This window comes from Theropithecus gelada, chromosome 2 (genome assembly GCF_003255815.1).
Source record: "Theropithecus gelada isolate Dixy chromosome 2, Tgel_1.0, whole genome shotgun sequence".
NCBI classification, from domain to species: domain Eukaryota; kingdom Metazoa; phylum Chordata; class Mammalia; order Primates; family Cercopithecidae; genus Theropithecus; species Theropithecus gelada.
In genome coordinates, this window is record NC_037669.1 from 150847266 (window position 1) to 150859266 (window position 12001).

At 44.0% G+C, this 12001-nt stretch overlaps 1 protein-coding gene across 8 annotated transcripts in view; it reads right to left on the reverse strand.

Moving 5' to 3' along the window:
* Positions 1–12001, reverse strand: part of ZBTB38 (zinc finger and BTB domain containing 38) — a 125008-nt gene that overhangs the window by 15508 nt on the left and 97499 nt on the right. Inside the window, exon 4 of one of the 8 annotated variants that reach the window (XM_025375335.1) lies at positions 2228–2319. The exons of 5 other annotated variants lie outside the window; for them this stretch is intronic. Coding sequence is in view for 1 of the 3 variants with exons in the window: in XM_025375327.1 (XP_025231112.1) it covers positions 8353–8355 (3 nt within the window). In the remaining 2 variants the exon portion in view is untranslated. Of the gene's footprint in view, positions 1–2227; positions 2320–6672; positions 6861–8352; positions 8398–12001 lie in introns of those variants that run through there. 2 more of the 8 variants (XM_025375330.1, XM_025375327.1) reach the window with 2 other exon arrangements.

The window sequence follows — 12001 nt, forward strand, 5'->3', positions numbered from 1 at the left end:
TCTACTAAAAATACAAAAAATTAGCCGGGGGCGGTGGCACACGCCTGTAGTTCCAGCTACTCAGGAGGCTGAGGCAGGAGAACGGCGTGAACCCGGGAGGTGGAGCTTGCAGTGAGCCGAGATCGCGCCACTGCACTCCAGTCTGGGAGACACAGCGAGACTCCTTCTCAAAAAAAATAAAAAAATAAAAAAATAAAAAGATTATCCTTCTCTCCCAGTCCCTAGTTCCCCTGCCTGGCAATCCTCGCTTGTTCATGTCTCAGTTGATGTCTTATCTGGATAGCCTTGCTCCTCCAGAATTTCTAGTTTTTGGTTTCCCATCATTACAATGTATGGTATCATGCATTTGTTCACATTTATATCTTCCCTATGAGCTCCTTGAGAACAGGGACAATCTGATTCATCTTTGTACTCTCTGCACCTGAAGGCATGACAAGCCATTGCTGGTGATGTTGAGAGTGAGCAGAGGGGAACTTGCCCTAGAGAGCAGCCTCGAGAAAGTGCCTTCGAGTTCTAAGAATGTAGGATTGCTTCACTCTTCTCTCTGCAATCTCTTAAAGATTTACTAATAAAAACACACTTTTAGGAAATTATCACTTGTCAAGTTTTGGTGTAGTATCAAAGAATATCCATAATTAGCTGAAAAGGCTATTAAAAAATTCCTTCCCTTTCCAACTACCTATTTGTGAGAAGCTGGATTTCCTTTACATACTTCCACTAAAACAGCGTGCCACAGCTGAAGGCAGGAGCACAGATGAAAATCTAGCTCTCTTTCTATTAAGCCAGACTTTAAAATATTTGCAAACATGTAAAACAGTACTAGTCCTCTTACTATTTTTTTTTGTTTTAGAAAATAGTTACTTTTAATAAAATGTTATTTTATCATTCCGTTGGATTTATCACAGTCATTTTCCATCAGTTAATAAATACTAGGTAGGTGCAATTAAAAATAGTGGCAAAAACTGCAATTCCCTTTGCATCAATCTAATAGTTCTTTCAATTCTTATTTAAAATGTTGAATATGGTAAATATTGATAGAAAGAACTCAAATAAAAAAAGCTCTTTGCATACCCAATGATTGTAAGAGTGTAAGGGAGTCTAGGGACCAAAAAATTTGAGAACTGCTGTGCTAACCAAAACCAAAACAAAAAAAAGTCAAAACAAATTTAATTAAAAATCTTAATTAAATAATTTTCTAAGAAATTATTTAAAAATTATTTTACTCAATAAAATAAATTTATATAAGCCTAAAAGGACTAAAGAGACAGTGAATAAAATGTGATGAAACACAAAGCAGAAATCCTCAGGAGACAGATGGAGACCAAGGGCTACAGAAACACAGACACACCCACAGTCGCGCAGATATACGCACTCTCCATACCTGTCCTTAATTTTCCAAGTTTGAGGCGATGACTATTTCTTGAGTTTGAACATGGCTGAAAAACCAGGTGGAGCAACAGTCCACTCCACACTGGACACAGGTGAAAATTGTTCTTTGAGGCTGCTACCTACAATCTGTTTATACAATCAATCTATCACTGCTTGCATCCTGGCCTTCCAAGTCTCAAAGGTTAGCTTGGTCACAGTAATCTATCCTGGATATTGCTTTTTAAGTATTGGTTCACTCATTCTGGGAATGAATTTGAAAATAAGGGAAATAATTCTTGGCAATAATCTGACTTTAACTACTTCCCAGTATTTCCAGCTTAATTAAATTTTCTCTCCTTTCAATTAGTTAAGGCGATCTTACTGAAATGCACAGAAAACTTAAAATGATAGTTTCCATATAAACCCTAATTCTTACAATGCAAAAAAAAAAAAACTTGAAAAATCTCTTTAAATTGTTAACTAATGCATTTATTACGCAGATCTTTATAGGGCTTGTTAGTAAAATCTGGTGTATTTTTATTAGTAAAGCTCTAAGACATTACAGAGAGGAGAGTGAAGTAAACCTTTTCAGTCTACATTCTTAGAACTACAAGTCACTTACTCAAAGCCACTCTCCAGGGCCAGATTAAACTCCATTTTAAAAAATCTTCTAATCAGAGGAAAAGGCCAAGAGCCCTCTTGCCAGCCCTTGGCCACGCAGCTCCTAACTAACGTACATAATAACAACTGAATCGACAGAGCAACTTTCTCCTCCCTCTATGGCAAGTTGTCTTCTATAAAAAGAAACTTAGAAATAAAACCTAACTAAAAAAAGAACGCACTGTATTAGGATACTGACCTGGAATCCTGCAAAAGTCAAACCTGCAGTCCATACTGGGCCAGCGCAGGGGCCATATCAAAGTGAAATCTACTGCACGGGTCTGTTATTCCCTGCGGAAAGTTTTCCGACAAAGGACATTTTGCTTCAGTGAGCTGGCTGCACCATCCCACACACATCTTTGCAGTATATTTTCTCATAGTCATGTTGGGTGACTACGTCAGACCTCCTCACGTGACGGGGTGTTAGAAACACACGCATCAGATCTCGAAAACAGATTACAAAACAGAAGTCCTTTATGGAGTTGAGCTGTGTCTAGGAAAAGGAAAATCCTGTTGATGTTGCCTTCTAAATGCGGCCTGAAATGGGCACAGAAAAGCTACATTTATCAGATTTTACTGCACTTAAGCTATCAGATTCAAGAAGGCATAGTGTGACAGGGGAAGCTTATTTTTTAACTGAAATTCAGGCTGTTCTAAAGGCCAACATTGGGAAGCTGCTGGAGTGCTCTCAGCAGAGAGGGAGGCCAGCTTGGACAACCTCACCTATTATCTGGAAAAGGTAAACATTAGGGCCCTGGACTTGTAGTTGCGTGCACATAGGATTGTGAGAACGAGTACTGTCAGATTCATGAATGATGCAATGGGCCCAGTTAAATATTTTAGGTTGCTTGTTTGGAAAGATGAAAGGGGGAAAAGGTCTTAGGTTTCTTTTTTCTTTTTGAAATGCAGCAGTGTTTCAGGGTAGCTCGTGCACCTTGAGTTCATCTCAGGATCAAGCTTGCCTGGGCACCTGCTTGCTTAAGAAATCTGGCAAACAGGCTTAGAGAATCTCTCTGAAGCCTTTTGAGTGCTGTCTCCATTTCTTGTTTTACTCAAATTCCACTGACACTCAGAATCCCCCCCAAATATATATATACACACACACACATATATATACATATACATACATATATACGCGCGTGTGTGTGTGTGTGTGTGTATATATATATATTTTTTGATATGAAGTCTCACTCTTGTTCCCCAGGCTGGGTGCAATGGCATGATCTCAGCTCACTACAACCTCCACATCCTGGGTTCAAGCGATACTCCTGCCTCAGCCTCCTGAGTAGCTGGGATTACAGGCGCCTGCCACCATGCCCGGCTAATTTTTGTATTTTTAGTAGAGACGGGGTTTCACCATGTTGGCCAGGCTGGTCTTGAACTCCTGACCTCAGGTGATCCGCCTGCCTCAGCCTCCCAAAGTGTTAGGATTACAGGTGTGAGCCACTGTGCCCAGCCCCAAAATGTGTTAATAGAAGGCATTTTTAATCTGAATGCTGTGGGGAATGATGTGTCCCAGAGTTCCCCAGGACAGGGTTCCTGTCCCCTGAAAATTTTCATTTTAGGAGTCAGCTTATCAAGAATTGATTTCAAAAGCCAACCATCATTTCCTTGTGAACCCAAAGGGCTGGCTGATTGAATGGAAGGTGGCTCTGTACCTCTCAGTTGATTGCTACCTCTGGGGGAAGGCAGAGAGAAGAGCCGTTTACATTCCGGCTTCTGAACAAGAGTGAACCTCCAGCTAATCACAAGAATGAGTTGTCCTAAAATGGACGAAGCACCAGCTGCTGCTCTGGTGTTAAATCTAAATCCGCCTCCCCCACTGCACTGCCGCTCCCCACTCCCTGCCCCTCTGCACGCTGGGTTTCTCGGGACTCTTGCAAGACAGTGAATCACAGCTTACAGTGGTACTTCCTGGATAAACCAGAAACTGGGCAGTGAGGAGTGAATGAGATGATGCGCCTGAAAAGCACCAAGTGTGGTCCATGGCACCTAGCAGGGGGTTCAAGAACTGTCAGCTGGAATTAGCTTGAGAACTGACTGCATTCTGCCTAGTTGGTGGCTATGGAGAGAACTGCTCATGCGGCTTACCCTTCATGCAGTATGTAGGGTGATCTTTAAAAACTACAAATGAGGCCGAGTGCGGTCGCTCATGCCTGTGATCCCAGCACTTTGTGGGGCTGAGGCAGGTGGATTACCTGAGGTCAGGAGTTGGACAGCAGCCTGACCAACATGGCAAAACCCTGTCTCTACTAAATACAGAAAAAATTAGCTGGGTGTGGTAGCACATGCCTGTAATCCCAGCTACTCGGGAGGCTGAGGCAGGAGAATCACTTGAACCCAGGAGGCAGAGGTTGCAGTGAGCCAAGATCGTGCCATGGCACACCAGCCTGGGTGACAAGAGCGAAACTGTGTCTCAAAAACCAAAACAAAACAAAAACCAGAAAAACAAACCCACAAATGAGATCAAGTCAAGCCCTGCTCAAAGCCCTTCAGTGGCCTTCCCCTGATCTTAGGATAAAATCAGACCCTTCCCAGTGGCCAGCAAGGCCCTGCGCTGTCCACTCTCCAGACTCACTCATTCCCTCCTACTGCACTCCTTGAGCTGCCTTTCCTCAGGCACACAGGCTCCCCGGGCTGACTCCACCTGCCCAGTCTCTTCTGGCCCTGTGGCCTTTGACACACACGGTTCCGGCACTGCCCATGGCTGGCTCAGGCTCGTGCTTCAGGCCCAGCTCAAATGTCTCCTCGGAGGGGCCACCCCATCTCTCTATCTGCTGCCCCTTTGGTTTGCCCTCAAATCACCTTGTTTATTTCTTCATACTGCTTACCTCAACCTGCAATTATCACCTGTCCTTGCCTGCTTGTTTACTGTCCACTCTGCCCGCCAGAAAGTAAGCTCCAGGAGGAGCTGCTTATCTAGGCTGCTCACTGTTCACTGTTGTATCTCCAGGCCACAGCACATGGTGGGGGCACGCAGTAAATGTCTGGCACGTAAGAGACGTGACCACGCATATGAAACACAAACCAGGCTCACCCTGACTAAAAAAAGCAACCTGCTGCCGTCCCCTACACTCACGATCCCCCCAAAAGCAAGCTGCCACCGTTCCCTGTACTCACGATCCCCCAAAAGCAACCTGCCGTCTTCCCCGGCATTCACGATCCCCCAAAAGGCAACCTGCCGCCGTTCCTTGCACTCACGCTCCCCAAAAAAGCAACCTGCCTCTGTCCCCTGCACTCACGATCCCCCTTGCCCTGCTCTGCTTTTTGACTTTTCCATGGCACTCAACATTCCAATATACTACATACAAAATGGACTTATTTATTGTCTGTCTGCTTGCAAAAATGTAAGCCCCACAAGAGTATCAATCTTTGATTTTCTTCACTGACATATGTTAAGCACCTGACACAGAGTAGGCCCTCAGTATTCATTTACAAAATGAACAATCTGTACTATAAAAAGATACATGTTTATAAACCAACATTACATGAGCATGGTCACCATAAATAATGCCAATTACAATTTTCATCTCTCTGAATTCTCCAATATTGAATAAAATTGCTTTTATCAGATATATTTCATGTTATAAAGCACTTTGCACATTAATTCATTTAATCACCTCCACAACCTCCTGTGGAGGTTGGCACATAAAAAATGGAAATACTGGTTGGGTGCCTTGGCTCACGCCTGTAATCCCAGCACTTTGGGAGGCCGAGGCAGGAGGATCATCTGAGGTCAGGAGTTTTAGACCAGCATGGCCAACATGGTGAAACCCTGTCTCTAATAAAAATACAAAATATTAGCCGGGTGTGGTGGTGGGCACCTGTAATCCCAGCTACTCGGGAGGCTGAGACAGGAGAATTGCTTGAACCCAGGAGGTGGAGGTTGCATTGAGCTGAGATTGTGCCACTGCACTCTAGCCTGGGCGACAGAGCAAAACTCCATCTAAAAAAAAACAAACAAACAAACACCGCAAATACTAGTATGTACTCATAGGATTCAATGAATTAACAGTTAGTGCTCAATATGGAAGCTAGTATTATTAATATGCTCATAGTACAGATGTGGTAACTGAGCCTGGAGAAGTGATTTGCCTCACATGTATGTGCGCACATACAGCAGTAATTAAGTCAGAGCAGGTGACTTGTTCTATATGGCACAAAAGGGCCCAGCAGTGAGTCCAAACCGCAGGCTTGTTATAGAAGATCCCCACGGAAGAAGCTGGCAGCTGGAAAAGACCCAGAATGGGATTCAAGAGGTTGGGCAGTTGGGGGCAACCAGCCTGAGTCATATGCCAAGAAATCTCAGAGAGATCGAGGAATGTGCCAGAGAGGTCTCCAAGCAGGGCAGCCGAGGATGGTAGTTAAGGCATGCAGCCCCTTGATCCCGGGTGGCAGTTGCCAGGATAATCTGAGCATTGCTGGGTGGTGGGCCTTGGGCCTGGGATCCTTCATGGCTGGCCAGGTGTACAACAGCTGTCCAGCAGGCATTTTCCAGGTGCCGCCTGATATGTAATCAATCTGTGTCTGCCCCACAGCCCAGAAAACACTGGCACAGCCAGGATTTGCTAATCTAAAGTAAATGCCTCAGGAAGATGGGTTTTCATTAGCCTCCCCTCCCCTACCACAAGTATGTAGGTTTACCCTCTTATTACAGGTCTGTGATAATGCAGTCCCTAGGGATTATGGGGCTTACGCTGGGGACCTGCCGGTCAGGGTGCAGCATGAGACTGGTGAGTGTGAAGCCTCAGGGGAGCACTGGGGGAAGACAATCTCCAAAGGCAGAGCTGGCTTCTGGCGTGAGCCTCCTCCATGATGGAGGGAAGAGTCTCCTGGCCAATACAGAGTGGAGACTGGTCAGCAGGGCTTGTCAAAACCCTGAATCCAAATCTCAGCTGCCTTACCAAGGCTTCTAAGGTCCCCTGTCATCTGACCTCCTTTCCTGCCATTCTAACCCACATTAGCCGCCCTTCTGTTCCTTGAGTGTGCCCGCGGCCTTCCCAGCCCAGGGTGTTTGAGTGTGCTGCTTCTGCAGCCTGGAATGTCCTTCTAGCCTGGGCAGCAGCCCACCCTCACCTCCATCCACCACCCACTTCTCTCCTCCCATCTGGTGCCTCTGTTCTATGTTTTTTAGCATACTTTTCTTTCATAGTACTCATTATGATTGTAATTAAAAGTTACTTGACAAGTCTGTGCCTTTACTACAGAGTAAAAATTATATGAGGGCTGAGACTTTTGACCAGTTTTCCTAGCACTCAGCCCTGCAACTGCCACATAATAATTAATAAACCTTTACTTAATGAATACAAAAACAGAAAGCACCCAAAACTAAGCTTTATAGAGCCCACCATACCTGGCACTGTCACCGAGCTTTCCAGACCCAGTGTCAGGTCAACCTGAACTGCCCTGCTATTTCCCACCTATGCTAATGGGTGGTCATAAAAAAAAAAAAAAAGCCAAGAAGGTTGTTCTGACATGAAAAAGGAAAAAGAACCCACCCCACACACAAATCAACATTGCTGGCCTAAAGCTGAGCTGCGTAAGATAAAACAGAGCTATCTGCTGCCCACAAAGCTATTACAGCCCAAACAAGTTAAAACACTGAACCACAGCTCTGAAACACTGAAAACTGCTTACTATCACCATTTTGGCCCAAAGGAAGAAAAAAAGCAATCTTTCAAGCACTACGGACATGCTTTGTTCAAAGTCCAGGAATTTGGCCTCTGTCTTGAGTACCTGGGCTGAATTGGCAACAAACTCTTTACAATTTAATACTTAAAAAGTTGTAAAGGTGGCAACATGGCGGTGTCGTGTAAGGCCCTGGTGCTGGGTGTTTGTGAAGGACTTAGCTTCCACGTGACATCTTCCCTTTCCACACTCTGGCAGCTTTCCATCCTGCAGTCACCGGTCGCTTCCTTCTGGCGTCTGCTCCCTCCCCCGGCCTCCTCTCCTCCTCTCCTAAGAAGCTAATCTGGACACGGTGCTGGGTCTGTGGCCTCCTGCTGGGTCATGGAACTGCAGGTGCTTTGCATCCTGGCACACCAATCTATAAGCCCTTGCCCCCCATCAGGCAATGAACAGTAGATGGAAGAGGCACGATCGTGTGTACTTACAATGGTGGTTCTCAGCAGAACTATGCATATCAGACTGACCCGTGGAACCACAAAAAGAATTTGAGATCAGTGATATCACTGACACTGAGCCAGGGTGTGGGAGACACGGTCTGGGCAGGTGTACTTTTGCATCCTGCTGAAAATTACCAAGATATATAGTCCACACGACCTGGCCCGTGACTTCTGACTACACTATGAAGGAACAGCTTACCATGTCTCCTGCTTATGCTGGAGCCCCTCTGGGCAGCTGAGAACTGCTTTGAAGTGACATCCCCACACTCCTAACAAATGCAACAATGTCCCCATTGTGACTTATCATTTGACAGGAGGAAGTCACCTACATATGTCATCCAAGCTGTGTCCCAACAAGCACATGTGTGCTGTGTGCTCAGCACCGTTCTACACACTGCATGTATATCATTCCATTTAGGCCTCACAGCAACCGTTCTCATTTTACAAATGAGAAAAGTGAGGTTCAGAGAGGCTGTGGAACTCAGCCAAGATTGTTTAGCTATTGGTGGCAGAGCTGGGATTCAAACCCAGGCAGCATGACTCAAAAACCACACTTTCCATTTCAGGTGCAGGAGCATAAAGAACTTAGCTTGTCCATGTTTTTCTTGGTTTCATTTAGCGACCCAACTATTGAAGGCTCATAGGGCATCACACCAGCCTACTGACCAGTTTACAACTGGCAAAATGTAAGCGGGCCTGGAGCAGGGCTGCCACGTGTGGGGTACAGGCTATGCCCTGTGGTAGGCTGAGAGGCAGCCCAGGCTCTGCTTGGTTGGGCATGTCCCTCGGTGCAGGGCTGCAGTCCCTGCCAGGAGGAGGCCACTTCTTACTGTGCACAAAGATGCCATATGGGACCACCAATAGCTCTGGGGTGAATATTTAAGGGAAATTCAGTATTTTCCATAAATTCTACTTTTAATTCATTTTCTTTTTTCTTTTTTTTTTTTTTTTTGAGACGGAGTCTCGCTCTGTCGCCCAGGCTGGAGTGCATTGGCCAGATATCAGCTCACTGCAAGCTCCGCCTCCCGGGTTTACGCCATTCTCCCGCCTCAGCCTCCCGAGTAGCTGGGACTACAGGCGCCCGCCACCTCGCCCGGCTAGTTTTTTGTATTTTTTTAGTAGAGACGGGGTTTCATCGTGTTAGCCAGGATGGTCTCGATCTCCTGACCTCGTGATCCGCCCGTCTCGGCCTCCCAAAGTGCTGGGATTACAGGCTTGAGCCACCGCGCCCGGCCTTTTAATTCATTTTCTTAAAAAATGTATACTTCAAAGTAATATATGACACTTATGAATATGACTTATTTTGATTTTTATCCCCTTCCATTTCAAGATAATATTGAGTGTATATGGAGGGTTACCGTAAGATGGGGACATAGAAAAGGAATGGTGAAGAGATTAAAGTTGTCGAACTAAAGGAACTGAGACACTCCCAAAGCACTGTTATGTCCATTCCTAAAACAGGGCTCTACGATACTTTAGGATAAGGCATACCACGTCCAGTCTGGTACAGTGGCTAAAAGTCTGAACTTTGGTATCTGGGGGACCTGGTTCTGTCATGCTCTGGCTGTGACCTTGTGCAAATTTTAAAAACTTGCCTTTCAGTTTCTTCCTCTGCAAAATGGGAGCTAATACTAGAAGATACTCGGGTTAACATGAGGACTAAGTGATACCTTTAAAGTGCTTGGCATAGTGTCTGGCATAAAAATCAAGCTTCATAAACATTAGCTACTATTATTATTACTATTACCAATTAATTCTTAGTCAAAAATGTCAGCAGAAGCAAGTATTAGCTAAGCCTTGGCCCCAGGCCCCAAATTAGGGAAAGTGAAATTCCTTAATGGCAGGGACAAATGTCCTCTTTCACTGTGTGCCCAGAGTTCCCCAGACCCCGTCACAGTGCTTGATACCCCATAGGGGTTCATTAACTAATTATTCTTTCTTAATTCAGAGAGCAGTTACACCTGAGCTTTCGCCAACACACACACACACACACGCATGCACACACATACAGGCATTTAATTACAACTATCATTTAAATAATTTTCTTTCTTTAGTTGCATTGTTAGCATCTCTTCTAAGCAAATGGAAAAAGGAATTATTGTTTTTTTTTTTTAATTTTTTACTGACAGGGTCTCACTCTGCCACCCAGGCTGGAGTGCAGTAGCTTGATCATTGCTCACTGTGGCCTCGAACTCCTGGGCTCAAGTGATCCTCCCACCTCAGCTCCTGAGTAGTTAGGACCACAGGTGCCCGCTAATATGCCCAGCTAATTTTTTTATTTCTTTGTAGAGACAGGGTCTTGCCATGTTGCCTAGACTGGTCTTGAACTCCTAGGCATAAGTGATCCTCCTGCTTTGGCCTCCCAAAGTGCTGGGATTACAGGTGTGAACCACCACACCAAGCTGGCAGTAACCATTTAAATAAAAAATATTTCAAGTTCACTGTTTATTACCTGTCCCAGTAAAAAGCTTGGTAGAAAGGAGGGTGTTTAAGATAAATACTTGAATCATCAATACATTTCTATTATATGTACTTATCCTCTTAAATCAGAAGGTCACTCAAATTTGGGTATAAATTGATGAATAAAAACAAAGCTAGGGTCTTATCTGTGTATTGAGTTATATGTCTGTTTTAGATAGTGAAATTCTTTCACCTTCCTAAAGAAGCCTCTCGTGCACTGTTTACAGACTTGACAAATTACATCTGCTCCTTTCTCTTCATCCAAAGGGGGTTTTTAATAACATATCAATTTGGTTACAATTTATTTTAGAGAATATTTTGGTGTTTTGGGTTTTTGATTTTAGAACCTTTTTTGTTTAATTCTCAGTTTAATGAATTCATTAGTTTGTATTTTGTTCAGTAAAAAATAATTAAAAATTTGGGTTCACTTTGGGATTTGGCATGTTTGTTGTGCTTTATTTTAGATTTTGGTTCAAGCTTCCCTTGAAGTCCTTGATTAAATTACCAGGAACTGTCAGATGTAGTCGATAGTTCCAAGCTTTCCCTTCGTGTTCTGTGGGGCATCCTTTTTCTTCCTGGATAGTGAGTTATCTTTATCTTCAGAGGTAGAGCACTGCTTACCCACTCCTGGGTTTAAATTACTGTTCCGCTAACTTGCTAGCTGTATGCACATGTACAAGTTAATTAGCATCTCTAGACTTGGTTTTTAAAAAAATCTATAAAGTGGACACAGCAGTGTGACCTTGTTCTTATGAGGATTAAACAATACAGATAAAATGTAGTATCTCATTCTATAGATCCTTTTTGCTCTCGTAATTTTCCATGAAAATTCCAGAAAACAAACAAAAACCTATAACCACAGCTTTTTCTCTAGCTCATCTCATTATGATACTAGCAACCAATTAAATGCTCGGCAGTTGAAAGGCATTGGAAGCAGGGTCAGTTTGTAAGTGGGGATTTCCCTAGCGCTGAAGTGCAGCGCTGAGTGGCCTGGAGAGATTCAGGCTTTAAGAGCTTCCTCTAAGTCCTGGCAAGATCAGCTCTGCAGGCCGTATGGTCAGGAGCTGAGGGGCTCAGGCCAGGCTGACCCTAAAAGAAGGGAAGCCAGGGAAAAAGTGCTTGCGGAAGGCACATGCAAAACCAAATTTTTAACAAAATAGGGGGCTATAGGTAATACAGTATGAGTTCATCTATTAAGGCCTTGGGAGAATATGTTAATATTTTTGGTACAGTGAAAAAACCCTATTTTTTGGTATTTTCATTGTATAAAAAAGTATTTTTATAATACTTTCAAAGAATAGATACATGCATCATGATGTAATATTGGGATAAATACAGTCAATAACTGTGTGTTAACAGACAAAAAATTAAGTGACCATATTGTTTTG